At 43.0% G+C, this 19,116-nt stretch overlaps 1 protein-coding gene and 1 pseudogene across 1 annotated transcript; both read right to left on the reverse strand.

Annotated features, from left to right (window-relative positions):
• Window positions 1-1,673: 1,673 nt before the first annotated feature.
• Window positions 1,674-18,936, reverse strand: RfC3 (replication factor C subunit RfC3). Its single transcript, XM_084598982.1, has 11 exons — window positions 18,871-18,936; window positions 18,705-18,769; window positions 18,360-18,496; window positions 17,395-17,474; window positions 17,191-17,264; window positions 15,096-15,255; window positions 7,664-7,745; window positions 6,740-6,869; window positions 4,070-4,147; window positions 3,629-3,683; window positions 1,674-1,810 (listed from the first exon to the last, which is right to left on the reverse strand). Exons 1-11 carry the CDS (start codon window positions 18,903-18,905, stop codon window positions 1,723-1,725), a joined length of 984 nt encoding a protein of 327 aa, XP_084455108.1. The 5' UTR covers window positions 18,906-18,936; the 3' UTR covers window positions 1,674-1,722.
• Window positions 7,756-10,427, reverse strand: LOC146197194 (uncharacterized; annotated as a pseudogene).
• Window positions 18,937-19,116: the final 180 nt, after the last annotated feature.

The following is a 19,116-nucleotide window of genomic DNA, read 5'->3' on the forward strand; positions in this document are numbered from 1 at the left end:
TCATACCTTTAACTTTGACAGCATTTAAGCACCCCTCAAACTTAACACAGTAAAAAAAAATTTTCCTTCAAAATGTGATGCACACAGCAAAATCCAAAAACGCCTGGTCCTTTGAATCGTGCAACTTTCTACTTCCACAGTGTTATGAAAATTCTTGATCAAAGAAAACGGTGCCAGAATACCAAGTTTTCTTTGCAAAATATGTTGCGCACATTTCACTTTTTTTTCGCCCGATTCAGTTCCTACTGCCTGTTGACCTTCCTTACTTTCCAGTAACTCGGGACATTACCAAACTAAAACCAGCAGAGCCACTGGAAAACAATAAATAATCACTTTTAGTAGCTTCTATCAACTATATGCCAAATGCTGTTGTTTTGCACTGTCTGCATCATTTAAGGCTTCTGAAGCTTATTACTTATTTACTTATTACCTCGAAAGCTCCGAGAATTTGCCCAGCAGCCACTGGCTACAATGTTCACTCACCCCTTTCGCTTCATAGCGATGACGTGACTCGAGCATGAGTGAGGTCTGCACAAGTGTAACCACAGAAGAGTCCCCGCATATGCACTCTTTTCTTCTTGTGGACTTCAAACTGTGCCACCTACCGATTTCCTCGGCCCACGGACTTGTCTCATGGCTATCTCATCAGGGCAGTAAATTCTACTGATACTCACCGATTTTTCAGTATGCACTGTTACCTACACGAGCGTACCATACCAGGCAGTGCGCACACATTCTGCATTGTTTAACATGCTGCTGCCCACGTTTGGCGTCATGGCGCTTGCAGCATGCACGCACAGAACGGCTGGGTAGTATGTTTCTTGTTGAGACGCTCCGGTGTTTTAGCAGGCCTTGGCGACTGTAGCACGTTGCCACAAAGGGTGCTACAGCAATAGGGTTTAGGGGTTTCAGTGCTCTCCCGTGCACAACAAAGCAAAGCGACGAGGCATCGGCAATTTGGCAAATGGTCCTGCAAAATTCGCACCAAGACCGCATGCCTACTATTTCACCATGCTTCTGCGCGCGTGTGGAGAATAGTTTGTTGCGGAGATCTGTGCGTGTATAACCAGCCACGAAAGCTACATAGCTTTGGCTTTCTCACATTCGGGGGCAAAGTTACGGGACCTGCCTCTGCACATGTTGCTAGTCACCAGAAAGTGGAGCTTCGCTGACTTAGCGGCCTAGCCTTTCCACCTTTTTTTGCCACTTTCAAGGCACTTGGCCATGAAAACAAGAGTCCGAAACTGCCTACGCAAGAAGCCGCAGCGGTGAATTTTAAACGAAAGCAATTTCGAGAGTAACTACACTTAGAGGGTTAGGAAGTTAGGGTTGAGTGTGCTGGGTTTAATGGCGCATAAGCAGCTCAGGCTATCTTGTGCTTGGTGCATGATAGCTTTAGCTGATTATTCGCCATTAAGCCCAACGCACCCAGCCCTAACTACTATTGTAGTGCAAAACTACTGGCCAAAAGTAACGCACTACATTACCGCAATTCCGTTACTGCCAGCTATGCTTCATAGCATGTCAGCAGTTTTAACTGCGCTTTGTAACTTTTCAGCTTCCGATGTTTAAAAAGAATAATAATACAACAAATCATAATTTCAATAAGACAATAAAAATGAGCACATTATTGTGCTGTGTTGCTGCAAGAAGTAGCAAATGCTTCCAAAAACAATGAAAAAAATAAAAAGTGTTTATTACGCCCATGAACAAGGCTTGACATTATTTGACCATCTGCCTGGCAACCTGAAACGCTGAGATCAGAGAACTCAGTTGGACCTTCTCGCTAGTGCCAGCAGCAAGACGGTACCTGTAAGAGAAAGAGAAAAATACCGTCTCAAATGAAAGTAGCAAGGTAATCCTGCTGCTGCCTAATAAGGGCAAAGCTTGTTTCTAGACAGACAGCTGTGCAGCACTAAACTGCGTGCCTCGAGAAACGGTGGGACCAGGATATGCGTGTGCAGCAATCTGTGCACAAATCGCGTGAAGGCATGACAGCGCCATTTGATCAGAGCGCCACTTATTCAAGAACAAATGGTATATGATATGATATGGCGTGAGACAGCAGGTTTATCAACCCAAAGCAATGCAGGCTATGAGGCATGCCGTAGTGTGGACTATTTTAGGCCACCTGGTGATCTCTAATGCGCACTGACATCGTGCAGAATATGGGCACCCTTCGCATTTCATCTCCATTTAAACGTGCGCACACCTTCCGCGTTTGAATCCAGGTACTTTGGCTCAGGAGCTGCACGCTTAAGCATTGCGGTGTAGATAACAAATGCGTAGTCACAAATGTACTTTTCGGCATATTAGGGAAACAAAATTCACAGGCGATCAATAGGACAATTTAGCAGTAGGGCACAAGCATGACTGATTGCCATTGCCCACATGCTTTTTTACATTGTTTGATTTCATTCTTCTTTGTTGCTCCTTGCTTTTGTTAGAGTGGGTGACACACGCACGTGCAGTAGCACAGCTCCATCCACTGTTTCGCTGGCGCTGTGCACATGTCTACTCCAATAGCAACCAGAGCCGTCTTCACGTAAAGGTATTACTTTCCGGAACTCACAACATGTGCTGTGGTGGTGTAGTGGGATGCGTGTTCGGTTCCCAACTCAAAGATTGCAACTTCGAACCCTGCTGCATGTTTATTTGTATAATTTCTTTTTCCTTCATCGCTCTTTTTTCATCATAGTTTTTTAAGGCATGGGGCTCTAATGCTGATGCATTAAAATGCAGTTGCGACGTCATACAAAAATTGGTTTTGAGGAAAGCAACAGTGGTGCAGTAACTAAACAATAATTCAAAGTTCAGTGTTAAATGGAACCAAAACAGGTGGCACTGCCCACCTTCGGGTGCCTTGCTCTTCTTTTCTTTCGTGCCACGAGATATTTTTCTAACGGAGGTGAACAGCAGGCAGGTAGCGCGCATTTTTTTGTTTGGAGCTGGTACAAGCAATTATTCCATTAGTGTGTGTGCAAACAGCCGGCACTATGCCGAAGCCTACTCGACCAAAGTATCACATACTGACAGTTATGGAAAAATTGATCATTACTCATTCTACTGAAAATAGAACAATGAAGAGTGCACTACAGCGTGCATGAAACTTTCTACCCCCAGTTTTGCCGTTTTTGAGACTGCTCTTGTCGCCGCACGACTACTACGGTGGCAACTGAAAATGACGAATTTCTGGTTGGTAGCACAACAATAAAATGCACGTACGTACATGTATTCAAGGAAAATTTACTCTCTGAATTTTTCTCGTTTCAGAGTGTGAATAATGGCAAATTTGTACTGGTCGGTTAAGGCGTACTACCGGATAGTGCGTACTTTTCATGCGTCTCCGCCCACTACATATTAACGGGGTTTTACTGTATCTAGCTACATCAACTCTCTTATCCACATTGGTAAAAGCTCTCCTTGTCTCCAATAATATAGATGACACTGGTGCTACTTTGCTTGACCTCAGTTTAGCTCATCTAGTCACCCCTATGCTCTGCAAAGAAGATAAGGTGTTAGCAAATAAAGAAAATTTCACAAATCTTGCCAGAGTTGGGAAGTAAGCCTGTATGCACTGATAACATGAAATGCCGGGATCAGCCCCATAAGCTCCCTGTACACTTACTCAATTTCTGCCATCTTGTCAATCAGGCGCATCTTCACTTGATCTGGAAGCTCAACTGTTTACAAGGAAGTAGGAAAGCAATTAGCATACAGGCATGGTACCGAAAAGTGGAATAAATGGCATCAATAAAATTCGTAACATATATAGCTATGCAACCATGACTTACAGTCGTAAAGTTTATATCTTAAGACAATAAAATAAATAGAGCAAATATGCAAAAATTGATTCCGTTTAGCATGAAAGACGAAAGAAGTTATGTATAAAGGAGAATATTACAATAGTTCATTACTAAGAAGCCAAAGCGACAGCAACAATGGCAGCATGATGTGGCCAGTACTTCTATATATAAGTATTATTCCACAAACTATCAAAGTTAGCAGCTGAAAGCTACCAATACTGAAGTGGTAGCGAGGCAAGATATTCAGACTACTAGCCACTCACTTCTGTGCACGTACAGGTGGACTTGTGTAAGCACATCTTGAAGTGCCAATCCTTTTCCTACTTTCAGCTTGGAAATGTCTAGTGCAAAACAGAAACGTCAAGGGCCAGACACGTAACTTCAGCAACAGCAAAATTTCTATGTAATGCACAATAAAGGCCATTTATGCATGGGTCTCCCATGACCATTTTATCAAGATAAAAATCACCACCTGGACCATAAGAGTGCAACTAGCTGTCTTACTGTGGAAAGCCAAAATATAAGCTAACCCAATTACACCAATTTTATTTTTTTTTTTCTGGTGTTGGGGGCCCTCTGCAGATTTAATTTCCCAGCCATAATGATTTTTTACTCTAACACTTGTTTCGCTCTGAAAATAGGTGCTTAGGAAATAAATAAGGTTAAGATGAGGCAGAAAAAGATGTCGTTTTGTACTCTGAAGCAATATCTGAGATTTGTGGGAGCAATTTATCTGTATTATGACTGCACTGCATGTTGGGGATTGAGTTCTAGAGGCTCTACATTGCTGCAATAAATGCCACCATCACTGTTAAGAAAAGCTGGTACAGCTAGGTTTTTGTAGCTTAGCTCTGCCCGATTCCTTAAGCTGTTAAGCATAGCCCTGATTTTAAGCGTAAGCTGACTGGTATTTGCCCACGAAAAGTCTGGACCATCAGAAGACTGAGGCCTGGCCGCCCCATAGTTGCCCACATCTAGGCATGGAACGAAGACAGCTGCTTTGCTGTCTGTATCTTGCTCTCTCCCACAGCAACGGTGCAGTGCCTTCCGCAAAGCCGTAAGCGCCCGCAGCCGCGGCACGGTTGTCTTGATGATTTAAAACCACAGCCCGGTGTCAGCTGCGGGCCAGGGCTAAGTGGAGGAGAGGACAAGGGGGACCCCGCAACCACAGGACAACACGATGAGTTCATGAAGCGTCCTTGCCTCTACACAAATGAGGCCGACTGCAATGTGGTCCTTACACCAGCGTGTTCAAACGCTAGCCGCAATGTAAGTGTAAACAAAGTGCTAGCGGCTGTGCAGTTGCTGGGATGCAGTCATCAAGGGACTATCGAAGGAAGGGAGGGGGGAGAGCACACGGCATAAACATTTTTGGAGGCAGATCTATGGCGAACCAGAAGCAATAAACATCTTTTCTTTTTTCTATTTTTGCTATGTCTTGATTTCGTGCCTAACTCTGTTACAGGAGGCCCTTTAAACCTTAAGAGATTCAGCTTCACACTACAAAATAATGTCCTTTCTTTTTTTCCCCTTTAGAAACACCATGTGTTTTGCTGTGCTTGGCACAGCCAAGCGCAGCAAAACCATGTGTCGTGTCTCCAATTATTGCCAACGCTGCCTCATGCTCCGCACTGCTTAGCACTGCAAACTTTCAGCCGTTTCTTCCTCTCTCTTCTTCTTGCTGCACTTGTACTCTCATGTAGTTTCTCAATGGACCGCGCTGACTTCTTTCCACGGTCACAAGCAGCTTGACTTTTTTTTCCCTATATGCCGCATGCTTTCCCTCACAGCTCCAAGGACCATGCAAAGCTGGCATCTCGAAGCTGTTCAGCCTCGCTATTTGTGCTTTTCCGAAAAAAGAAAAATTTGCCTTGCAATCGCAGGTTGTGAGAGTGCCACAAGTCATTTTGTGGAAAGTATGTCACCATAGCTTGAAGCACTTTACTATAACCTAATTGTGTTAAAAAAGCCTGTACAACAAAAAAATTTGAACAGTCTTCTATGGAAAACAATTGGCAGTTCAATTTCACTCTAGTATATGCTGATTTACTATTAGTGGAGTTCTACTGTATGCCAGAAAACTGTAAAATAGACTACTGACAGATGAAACCAGAATTCTTTTGCAAGTCCAATCACTGCTACTATATATAAAAAAAGTATGCAACATCCATCCAACAGATTGCACTGTGTTTTCTTGGCAGGGCTGAAAAAAAAAAGCACAAATGCATGGGTCATTGTTTCAACACCTTTGGTAATATGGGCTGGCTCCCCACAGTCTGAAGGCTTTGAAAGCTAATGGATTAAAGTGCTTTGCAGTATGCTGTCACTGCATCAGTCCCAGCCTCAGAATTAGAAATCTAGCGGTAGTCTTTAGTTTATAGCTGCTCTGAGGCTTATCGGAAGAATGGCTATAGCCTCGTTTCAACAGACAATGTAAAGTGAGGTAGGCTTATCTAGGCTTGTTCAATAAGCAGTTCAACTCAACACCGCAAACTCACATGCTCTGTTAGACAAAAAATGTGCAAAGAAGTAGGTACTTTTGTTAAGTAAAAACACAAGTGATGACTGAATGATTGCTACTGAAAATAATGTAGTTTTCATCAAATAAAAAAACAAAGACTAAAAAAAGACATTCATGTGCACGTGCACACACAGGAGGGCAGATAAGTGCACTTGGACAAAATGAAATTCCTCCACACTTACTAATGTGGATAAGGGACCAGGCATCACAAAACGAGTAAGTTCAATGCATATTCTCCACAATGATTATGACAACGATAAAATTTTTATGATGCAGGGCTGTGGCCGAACAATGCTAGGAGCAAGGTTACCGACCAATAGAATTCTCTAACTACACATACAAGCATGCTGGAACTTGCAAGCAATCTCTTTTACCCCCAACATATAAAGAACAAAGCAATGCCAAAGGATACGGCTGTAACAGTAAGTGAAGTCCTCATTCAGGAGAGTGCTAACAATGTCACTTATGTCCTCCTTAAGTGGCTGTCCAACGCACAGGTAGACATTGGTCTCGTTCACTTCACTGAAGGCCATACTTGTACTCTGAAGTGTGACACAAACACTCAATGACACACCAACATTGATAAGCTACACGAGCAGCAACCCACGGCCAAAAATTAACTGAATTTCAATCTCATACCAAAGAGGCCACTAAAAAAAAAAAGTAATGTATTTGTAGACCGTAGCACACGACGAAGTTCATAATGTAAAACAACGCAAACTGTAAGGGACAAGAAAAGAAGAAGGGACACAGGATGAGCGCTGACTTGCAACTAGAGGCTTATTCACTAAAACCTTCTTTTAAAAAATAACAATCAAACAAAAAATCACAAAAATCATGAAAAAGACATTAAAAACACTTCACAGATATGCTTATAACATCATCAAGAACTCCTGAGATCCGCAATCTCCCTATCGCAAAGGAAAACAATTGGTCCTGTGTCCCTTCTTTTTTTTGTCCTATAGACGGCAGAGAAGCCCCACCTATGTCACTTGTGCGGCCTAGCTACAGATGAACAAATTTCAACAAGGAACATTTAACGAAACGAGTTCAAATGAGCCACAGAGCTATTTTCCCAAAAAGAAGGTTCCCTAAGGTTACACACTACTACAAAAGTTTTATATGAAAAAGTTTTGAGTGTGTAATCTAGATGCTCTGAAAGACACCATGAATTTTTTTGTTTATTTTCAGAACAATTAAACAGCGTGAACTTAAACTTTTTTTTTCTGTACAGTAATAATCGAAATATTTGTAGAACTGAAAAAAAAAAAAAAAAAGAAATCTAGTAACATGGTTGGAAATGACTTGGAAGGCAGAAAAAGAAATGCATAAAAACCTGAAGGATGTTGAGTGCTTTCCTCATGTCACCCTGTGCCAGATCCATGAGTGCTTTCTTGCCGTCAGCAGTGACAGTCAGTCTAAAACACCACATGTACTTATAGAGAAAAAGTTAGCACAAAAGTATCTTATGACAAACTAGAAGTGAGGCTGCCGTAGAGAACTAGAGTAGGTATTTTAATGCAGGTTCACCAGAACCATCCTCTAGAACAAAGATACTCAACATGACACCATGACCCAAACAGCGTAGGCTTAAAATTGTGATCTAGGAGCACCCATGTTTCATGAGGACCTGATACAGCCTCACCGAATCGGTCTCCTTACTGTCTTGAATCACTTACCAGTAATTTAGTCTGATGCTAACTCCTTCATGCTTTACCTACCTCTTCAATGAGGGTCAAAAACTATCACTAGGAGCATATTTTACAGAAGTATGCAGCGGCAACAGAATTGTGCAGGTGCTCTTAAGGGGGGAGGTGGCGATCAGAGCTAACTTTTTTGTTCTTTGACCTAGAGCAATGAAATTTGGTAGCCACACTCAAAAGTGCCTTAAATAAAGAAATATGGAGTTTCATTATGATACCTTGAATAGTTTTCAAGTTACAAAATGTTGCATGTGTGCCGCTGGTGGAAAACCTGGCACTGTAATGCAACATGCCAGGGAGCTGCCTTCAGTTTTAATCTTTGCTTAAAAGAGCCCTACAGGGTACAACAGTTCCAAAATTTTTTTAAACCCTTTATTTTTTTTTACACAGAACATCATGTTCATCTTCATTAATTGTGGCAGAACTTGTCATTCAAAAATTAGCTGTAGAAAAAAAAACTAAGCCCTCAACCAGATATTGAAGACTGTCATACCCTCAAGCACACTTCAGGGAATACATAAAAACAAACAGAATCAAAATTGGTCCAGGCATTCCCACGCTACCCTCTCCACAGACAAAACAGAATGCCCAAAACACACTTTTGAGAAAACGGCTCTCAAAGTTTTCGGAGCAGTTCACGACTCTCAAAAGGAACCAGGACTGTAGTTTTCACTGTCTTTGGTTACACGTGACTTTTTGGGTCTCTGCCCTTTGAGTTCATGCACACAAGATGATTTTTTGGCTCGCTGTTGGTCTTTTTCCGCAGCCCTCCGAAGGGCAAGGGCACCAGGTTTTACGCCCAGTGTAGTGCAAAGCTCGGTACAGGCTCGCAAGTTGCCTGCATTGTACCTAGCAACTGCCTCGTATACTGCTGCTTCTACAGTGAAGAGGGAGGCATGCTGCTGCTTTGATATCAATGTCCAAATCACTGAATGAAGACTTTCGGCAGTGTTCTGTGTCTTTTTGCCACTACACCGAGCCAGTAAATGAGGGTCGGACAAACGTTGGTAGACTGGTAGCAGCGCTTGCACAACTCTGCTTAAAATACTGTACTTGTGTGGAGGTTGTGGCTTGCCTTCAGCCTCAGCTGCACGGTGCCTGCACCAGCTGTGGGCACCAGGTGGGCACAGATCGTGATGGGGCTCAGCATCTGTGGATGCGATGTGATGTAGTGTTGCCATCACTGCCCTCTGCATTTCTTCCACATTTGTACTGCTTCTCAGGGCTAGGCCATAATAAGTAGTCAGTCTCTTTATCAGCTCCTGTGTCAAGCCACCTTTCCCACCGAGTGCCTCTCCCTTCTTGGCTTTGCTCACAAGAGAGCGGAGTGCTGTGCCCATCCTTTTTTGAACGTGGTTCACACAGTCCTCCTTTGTGAGAGGTATGAAACCCTATGTTTGTTCATTGCACAAGGCCAGGTAGGTGCGGCTGTCTCCATCACAGATTACATTTGTATACCTGAGGTCGTTTCTGTCAAGGGAGCGCCCAAAAAGCTGCAGTGCGGCTTCAACTTCCATTCGTCCTGCGCTGACAGTGATGTTTTTTGGCACTGGTGAGTCTTCTTCCATTCATGGAATGCAGGGTCGTTTTCAGGTGGCCCTATTTCACACCCAAGGCAGAAGTTTGATAAAACTGTACAGTCAAGCACAAGTCCCGTGTAAAATTCTATTACACAGCCTACACCAATGTGCGAGCTGTGCCCACGCGTCAGCCACGTGCCATCGTATACAACTGTAATGTTCTTAGTGAAGTTGACTTCCATTTCTTCATATACATTCTTGACAGCTTTTACAGCACCTGCAAAAACTGTTTGTGCAGCCACTTCAGCAGCTGGCTTGAGCACTTTCTTCAAATGCTTTTGGTATGTCTTCTGGTGCAGTCCTCGGTGTGATACATTCATCACTGCCCAGAAGTCATTCAGAGAAGTGGGCCCTTTGCCAATGCTCCTGATTGCTTGCATTGATCTGAGGTTTACGTCGAAAACCCTCGCACCTTGCTTTCTTTGCGAGGACCACTGAGAACTGATAACACCGCAAGAACACTTCAGCACCATTTTCACAGCAAGTCCAAGTCTGGTGTCCCGGTCTACTGCTAGGCTTGGCTTCCGGCAAATCGGGCAGAGGGCATCCCTAATCAGCGAATTTAGAGCGCCCATTTGAATTACTACGAACTCATCTTCTGATGCCGGCGTTGTATCGGATTCCGGCAGCGCGGTTAGCGTGAACTTCCGCTCAGTTGCCGACATCGCACCGAGCGACTCGCGAACAGTGGTTGCGCGCGCTTGCGCTGTTTCCACGGGCACAAAACTTGGCTCTCGGTGTTCTAGAATGGTACGACGACCACCGCATGGAACGTCGGCACAGCTGCGCTGATTGAAGGCATCCGCTGACGCGCCGTTTGTCACTTCCGAAATGGTTTGAATGTCGCGTCGAAGAGCCTCACGCTGAGCACTAGCATCAAGAAAACAGTCCTCTTCTGATAAATCTGACCTGCGTCGCAACTCCGTTGCATTGTCCGGTAAGCTGCCGTAGCTTGTCGATGTCCCAGGATCCAGTGCGACATCGCTGTCACTGCTTGGTGGCTGAATTGATGAGGCACCGTACGGCACGCTGGCGTCCGATGCCGGCGCCCGCATACCACCATTCGACGAGTCCAGCTCCTCGGCGATCACTTTCAGTGACTTCCGTGCAGTAGGGGGTCGGCGCTTTCGCTTTCTGAACGCAGTCTCAGTCTTGCGTTTCTTTGGAAACGTGCGACCCATGACTACTGACCATGTGCAATGTGCACGACTTGCGCAACAAAACCGGCCTCGGTATCGAGAGCAGCGTTGGTCCTCTGCCCGGCAGCCCGCAACTGTTCAAGCAGAAGACGTAGCGACGGATCGTAAAAGCTAGGACTCCACGACAAAGAACGATGAACGACAGCAAAAATGGCGAAAGGCAAAAACGAAACACAGACGTCCGCGACGATGAAGCCGCGGCAGACGACAAGCCTGGCAGCAGCCGGAGGTGACCACGTGACCGCACGCGCAACAGCCAATAGTAGACGCGCGACCTCCCGCGCGCAAGCCTTGTCCAATCGCAGCTGTGCTTTTGAGCCGCGGGCAATTCGAAAGGTCTCGCGAGCCTTCCATACACAAGCAAGCCACGCCTATACCGCGCCGCCTCCGCTGCCGGTGGTGCCGGGGAAAAATAAGCGCAAGAATTCACAAACAAAACAAGGCCAAGATGGCGGCGCTCGCTTCAGCGACTGGGAAATGGCGTTCGCGCGAAATACAGTTGTTTTCAGCTCTCGCTCGCTGTGCAGGAGCTGCCGCGGCGTGTTATATATTTAATTTGAAGCACTTTTACGATGAATTACGCGCCGATAATTACAGGAAAGATAGTTTATAACACGTTCTACCCAAATATGTGATTTTCCAAAACGCGATTTTTTTCCCGATTTTTTGGCTTTTGAAGGCCGCGTCCCCCTTAAACAACTATGTTCTAACAGATGAAATTGTCTATGAAATCTCGAACAGTCACAGGGTTACCACATTCATGTAAAGGGGCCACTCATGTCCTTCCATGTTTACGTTTTGCAAATTTATGATGAAATAAAGCTCTGGCACCTCCTAATTTCAGTGTGTCCTTATGATACAAGAAGTTGAATTTTACGGAGTAATTCCTTTCAACCAAGCCCTCTGTTATGAAGGCTGACATACATATATGACTGCACATATATTTGAATCAACTGGATGCAAAAAGAAATAAAAAGGAACAAGGATGCAAAGGAACAAAGCAATTGAAACCAATGCGGATGGCAGCAGATTCGGGCTTTCGCTGGCTTTCTCATTGGCAGCTACACGTAAGGCGCCACAACAGAGGATCATGTGACAGAAGCATGTTCGTGCCTACTGGCCTGTCCTTCGTCAAGCGGACCTCTGTCGCCGCGGGTCAACGGAACAATGCAGTGGCGCAGGCCACCAAATTTCGAAGAGTAAGGGTCTGCTATCGAGACTACAGAAGGTATGTGGGATGCATGCAACGCAGGTTTGGGATTGCAGAAAAACAAAATGGCAGCGATGTTCTGGCAATTTTTCGCAACTCTTGACCTGCTATGAGAAAAAAAAAAAATCTGGAAAATCGAATGAGAAAGGTTTCAAACGTCCGAAATTTTGGTCGGCGTTATACACTAACTGTATGGGGCATGTGATGGTGCCATAGCAGAGTCTGAATAATCAGGAGGGTCTGGAAAATCGGGAGGCCGAAAAATTGATCACTGACTCTACACAGCATCTACTTTATGTACACTGCGCTGTACCATCCCTCAGGCAACAGGGGAAACACAATATGTAGCTCGCAAAATCAGGTGTGCACTTAAGAAGCAAAGGCAAGGCACAGTGGTGTAAAAAATTTGTAAAGTTTCTCTCATTAAAAAAACTCTCCAACTCCCATCCAGAGACCGGAAACACATAAGCAAAGCTCATTCTGGGCAACAACTCCACCTGTGAAAATTTAATCCAGTCCAGACATGGACAACGTAGACTTGAGTGAACGCGTGCAGCCGAGCGTTTTCGAGCGTGAAGGTTCTTATATGCAAAACTTTAGCCGAGGACCTTGCACCCAAGTTTTATAGTGTTGCAGTCACCTCATGTATAAAATTAAAATGTTTGAGAAAAATGAGCAGAGACGTCACTGGGTCCATTTGTGAGAGGTACTCAAGTTGGAACTGGCGACTAGAAAGTGAACTGGTAATTTTTCCAGATTCCTGACGACTCCAAGTTCAGAACCCGATACTCTCAGTGCCGAAAGCCTACAGATTCTTAGACAGTCTATTCGTGAGTTAAATGGCTGCAATGCTAGGACATCCACCTATGCAGTCACTGTTGTGCATCACAGTAATTCTACCTTGCACTGTGCATATCCCACTGCTGTTGCTCCGTGCACTGCTTTGCCAGCATTGTGCCTTGCCCAGGAATTACATTTGTCTCAGTGTCTCATACTGATATGACTGTCTCTGCTCTCAATTTGTGCACTCTGCTGAACAACCTGCCTCAGACTAGCGCTGCATCAGCATCATTCATTACAAATGTGATTCTGCAGTTGGGGCAGAAAATGCTTGCTTGAATGGGTTGCTTACCTACAAGAAGATCAAAGAGCCAGATTATGAGTGTTTACTAAGCATAAGTGAGAGGGATGTGAACGGTGCATGTTGCATACGTCGCCTGCCACCACTGCTTGCCTTGTCGCCTTGTCATGTTGCTCTCTCTTTTTTTTTTTTTTGTGGCCACATAGTTCCTGGTTAAAATGCCCACTTCTGGAGTTTTTATTTTTGAAGTATTAAAATTTGTACTCAGCTGTATGGCAAATTTCACCTACTACACAGTTCAATGCTAAAACTAGGCAATAAAAGAGTGAATCATTCAAACTTGCTTAAATTAATCAAAGAATAATTAGAGCTGGTGCTCAGATGCCAATACAACTGCAGGAACAGTTACGGGTGAAAACCAAAGGCAAAACCAGAGGCTTGCAAAAGTTTATAGCAAGATGCTATCACACTTGAATCTTGGAAGAATTACCTCAGTCCATAAGAAAGAATTTTTTGTAAGCTAAGCAAGTTAAAATTCCAAATGCACTGTCAGGTCAGCGGTTGGCATCTGCTGTAAGTACATAACAATGTACTGACTTGTCTAGTGTTCGTAGGCGCAGTTAAAGAAATGCATCTAGCACAGCAAATTTAAGGTGCAAAAGTGAAAACACCACAAAAGAAAGGGTATAGTTACCACCATGCGGACGGCCCAAAATGGGAAGATGCAGATGACTATGAGAAGAATGCAAGGCAGCCAATATGCATTTTAGGAAAGCATTTTAGATATCTGCTTCTAATGGACAGATCAATCTCCAAACCAGTGATATATTCCGGTTTACTTTTTGTAACTTCAATAAGCTAAGAAAAAATGTTAGTTATCACTAGCTTTGGGATGAAGAAAGCAGAAGTAAAAAGCATCTTGGTTCTCTTTCCTCATGGTCTTGGCATAGCTACACACTTCGTATGAGCTGCATTCAATTGCCTTCTCATAGCATTTCGGATGAGATCATCATCAGCCTGAAAACACCTATAGTAGAGCACAGGCCTCTCTTATGTTTCTCCTGCTGTCTTCTGCCAGCTGTGGCGACCTTAACTTTGCAAGCTTCATAATATCATCCACCGTTTGCTGCCACCTCCTGCTGTGCTTGCCTTCTCTTCTGTTACCCTGTTTTGTTACCAGTCTGCTACCCTTAATGTCCACTGGCTGGCTATCTTGCCTTCCCAATATATGCCCTGCTCTTGCCAATTTCTCCTTGATTTTGGCTAAAATATTATTAACGCTTGTTCCTCAACTCATTTTGCTCTTTTCCTGTAGCTTAACGTTACACCTACCATCTCCCTTTCCATGCCATGCTGCGCTGTCCTGAAATTAAGCTGAAAGATCATTGTTAGCCTCCACGTTCCTGCACCACAGGTTTACTCGTAACATGCACCCATTTACAGGGTGACCATTACTTGGGCCAAAATATTTCTACGAACAAAGCTGCTCCACAACTTTGCATGGCAGGGGATGTGTAGCAATAATACAACAATGCATACCCGCTTTTGTAGAGCTGTATTGTGCTGCACAATGCTGCAGCAATCTAAGCCCAACCACATAAAGTGCCCTCGCTGGTTAGAGCTTCATTTTATTTTGAACAAACTGTTGGTACTACAGAAGTTTGAATAATGAGCTTTTACTACAACCATGCGAGCTGTGAGAACCATGCAAACCATATAAACATGACAATGCAAGCTTGTTGGTCATTTGTTAAACAGCAACAGTGAAAACGTAATGAGGACGAGACAGGCACTACAGGTTAGCAAGCATCTTGTGCTGTGGTCCTTATCATTTTTTTGCTGTCACTGCAATTTAAACATAATTACAGTCAAACCTGGATATTTCGAATTCAAAGGGGATCATAAAAGAGGGCAATAGATAATCTTATCTGTCACGCAGCATCAAGAAAACACTGCGCCCATGCTAATGGTGTGCTTCCTTCAGTGACATCTTACCTCTCCTGAGTAATCACATGATCAATGCGGGGTGACATCTGAGCAGTTGAGAGGGGTCCGAAACGAAACCTGGTGCACCGTGACTGTAAGGCAGGGATAATCTTGGAGAGGTAATTGCAGATGAGGCAGAAGCGGGCATTCTCCGTAAACTTCTCTATCACTACTCGCACATTGGGAAAGAAAAGAATAGGACAAAACCATTAAGGAACCGCATCAATTACTACCCGAAAACACAGGAATCAATTACAAAGCAATCTAAAAACGCAGCTTGAATAATATGATAGCAATAATCAAACAAAGCCGCCTCAGTGTTCCTTTCAAGTTTTATTCCTTGCTGCGCTGCGAGCACAAAACGGAGAACACAAAAGTTTTACTCAACAGATTTGAATGTTATTGCATTGTCTCGTAAGCTGACATATAATGTTAGCCTGAAACAGAACCTGTTACCTCTGTGGTAATATAGTTCTTAAATATGCACTTTTTTAAATAAAATGCAGGAAAACTAAAAAACCTGTTCATTCTTAAAGAGCATTGCTTCATGCCTAGATACTCAGAAACAATAGGAGTTAACAAAACATAGACCTTTCTGCTATCTTCCGATATTAAAGGTGTAACACAACAAACATTTTATGCACATTCCTTTTCTTTGGAGCAGTGCACAACACAATAGTGCACATTAATCACAGTATCGAATACACTTACACCAGTCAAATAATTTGTAATAAATTTTTCTTGCACAGTTTTTATTTCAGTTTCAGCCACTGAACATTAGCTGTGATATCATATACACTCTTTGGTCATATGAGATATGCAAAAAAAAAAAAAAAAAAAGAACTGCGATATAACCACTGCTTAGTAATTTTTTTATGATTTTAACATTTGGGCAGGTTTATGTATGCCTCGTGTAACCTTAAGGCATCTATGACATCACAGACCATGCTTCGCAGTTGAAACCGCAACCAAAACTGCATGAGGGAAAAATTCAGTCATAAATTATTTGCTGCTTTTCTGTGCAACCTATGTTGAAATTCATGTTTAGTAATGTACAGTGCATCATTCCACAGACATAATATGCAACAACTTTCTACTCTGTAATTTAAGTTCCTTCATCCAATTCATAAGTTACTCTATTGGTTGGGCTTAACTTATGCTATATAACTAACAGGAAAGCTTGGTTAATAAACTTGACCGAATAAAATTCAGCAAAGTAAAAATGATTATACTGAAGATCATGAGTTATTTAACAATTACTAAAGACAACATATGCTTGCTTGGCTCTGCTACAATCAATTAGTGACAGTAATTTAAAGCATGGCCACGAAAACCCCATGTATGATTAAGTGCACCCAGCAAATACTGGACCAGTATACAGTATTTTCGCTTGTACATTGAATGGGTTTTAATATCCATTATGTAGTGTGCCGCAATAAGATTTTAAGGAAGGTAAATTATACTGAGAAAGAGAAAAATGCATCATTTTTTTCTACCTTCTCTTCCTCTGCTGTATCCTTCTGCAATTCAGAGCACATACTTTATCACTACAACCACTACAGGTACTTGTAACTTCACAAGCCACAATCATTACTATAACCCAATCACCATCATTTGTCTGGAGTATCATTACCAAGTTGCTATAGCCAATGTTTCACTCTAGCCGGTGCTATATTATAACTGGTGTTTCATTTTTGATAGTCTTTTGTTATAGCCAGTGTTTCATTATAGCCAGTATTTCATTACAATGCTGAGGCTTCACACAAATGCTGACATACTCTGACAATTTTTAGCATTATAGCACTCCTAATGTTCTCGTATTAAAAGACCAACATGAGGTGGTTGCATTAACCGTGCAATGCAATATAGACGAGCACTAAGGAGTACACGTGCTACCACTATTCTGGCTCTCTTAATAATGAATCTTCCTAGTGCAGTTGAGAAAGAGTTGTCATAGGAGACCTCCTACAGTAGCGGAAAGGTTACAGCGGCATTTAAGATGCCCATGAAGTGCTCCACTGTTGACAGCCTGCCTGGTCGTTATTTTAAAAATATCAAGAGAAAAAAAATTTAAAAAGACCATATTCTACTTTTGTAAACTCACCTCTACGCAGCGCATTTTGTGCATCATTGGTCATGGCGTCTGCTTCATCAAGTACAATCAGCTTGAATCCAGTACTGAAAATTAAAAGGTCAATGCAGATGCACACTTCAAAATTACAAAAACTGTACACCACAAATAATTTAGCTATGCAGACAGAAGCCATAAATAAATGAAAAAAGGAGGCAAACAGCATAGGAAACTTACTTAAATATTGTCTTGGTGCTTGCGAAGCTCAGTATCTCCCCGCGAACAATACCAATTCCTCTGTCATCCGAAGCATTGAGCTGGATAAAAGGTATATTGGTGAGATGGCATTTTTGTAACATCTAAACTGTCACATAAGACAATGTGGAAAGTTGTTTCTTTCTGGTAACTCAAGCAAGCATGCACATTAAAATGAAAAAAAGAAAAAAGAAACCCTCGAACTGCATGAAATGATGCAATCGACACATTCCACATACACACAGTGCACTAATAGCGACACAGAAGAGATGTTTGCACACATCAAACCTTTAAGACCACAATTAGCCAGAGTTGGTAGGAGGTGTTAACTGGAGCAGCTCTTTTGAGATGAAAGGGTGAGATGAGAAGTGGACCTACCATGATTTTGGATCCTGAATCAGACAAGTTACCCATAGATTCAAAGGCACACCTGTAGAGCTTGGCTAAAGCATGTTTGTATTTATGACAGGAGTCTTTACACATAATTTGGTCGTCTATGATTACACATAAGTATGTGTGAGATAACAGAGGCACAAAATAAAGATTTCTAGTTAAATAAGCATAAAAGTGAACGTGTAAGGGAAGGGCCCCATTACAGAGGCTCAGTGGTTGTAGTGTATCCAACTGCTGAAACCAAGGACGTGGGATTGAATTCCGGCTACGGCGACAGCTTTTGCAAGCAATGACGTAAGCAGTTCACTGCTTGTATGTTATACCAATACATCCCAAGATACACGGATAACGCACCCCGTCCATCAGTCTTGGACGCGCACAGCGAGAACCTGTGTGACACAGTTCAGAAGTTTCACTCCAAAGTGCCAAATTTCAAGATCAAGACCATGAATATCCGTCGCTCATGTTAAAATGCTAAAAGATCACGATTATCTCGTACATTTTGCGGAAGCGAAAAATTTATCAAGTAATAAGAACGATAGATGAGATCTCACCTCTAGTACTTTTGAGGTGAACTCCTTCGGACTATATATTTGCTGAGCACATGCCAGTATTGTAGATGTTTTGCCTGTTCCTGGAGGTCCATAGAAAAGCAAGTGCGGCAACCTGTCCTCCTTAATAAACCTTCCGACTGGAAAATTAAACAAAGCAAGAAAGAAGGGTGAGATGCGGGATGCCCCGAGCCCGCAGCACCTAGGGTCAAAAGGGGACTTCTTGTACAGTTGTGGGAGCAACGGAACGTTATCGTGCTTCCATTTGCACACCGCTGAACGCTCTGGCACCAGACAAAAATACACAAAACACAGTATCTAATTAGCGAAGCGAAAACGATCACTAACTTGTGCTAATTATGTCTTCATGTGCAATCAGGTCGTCGAGCTTCTGCGGTCTGTATTTCTCGACCCTGCGTAACCAAAAGGCAAACATGTTGGCTTTGCATGCTCTCATCATGCCCAATGCATTCATTAATAAAATATGTTATTATGCGAGGTGAAAAGTGCGAACCATGGTAAATTGCTGGTAGCTTCTTTGCCGCTCATGTTTTCCGCGCGTATTCCGGCATGAAGGGTAAAGGAGGGGAGGAGACAAAAACGCGCGCGCGAAAAATTAAAAAAACGATTAAATATAACCAAAAATAAAAAATAACGCTTTAATAAGTAAAAATTTCTAATAACTAGCGCAAATATGCTTAAATAAAACTTTTTTTTTAGGCAACTTTACTAATTGCTTGTTGTTCTCACCACGCGATGG

Source organism: Amblyomma maculatum, chromosome 3 (assembly GCF_055883805.1).
Source record: "Amblyomma maculatum isolate TAMU_Amacu chromosome 3, ASM5588380v1, whole genome shotgun sequence".
NCBI classification, from domain to species: domain Eukaryota; kingdom Metazoa; phylum Arthropoda; class Arachnida; order Ixodida; family Ixodidae; genus Amblyomma; species Amblyomma maculatum.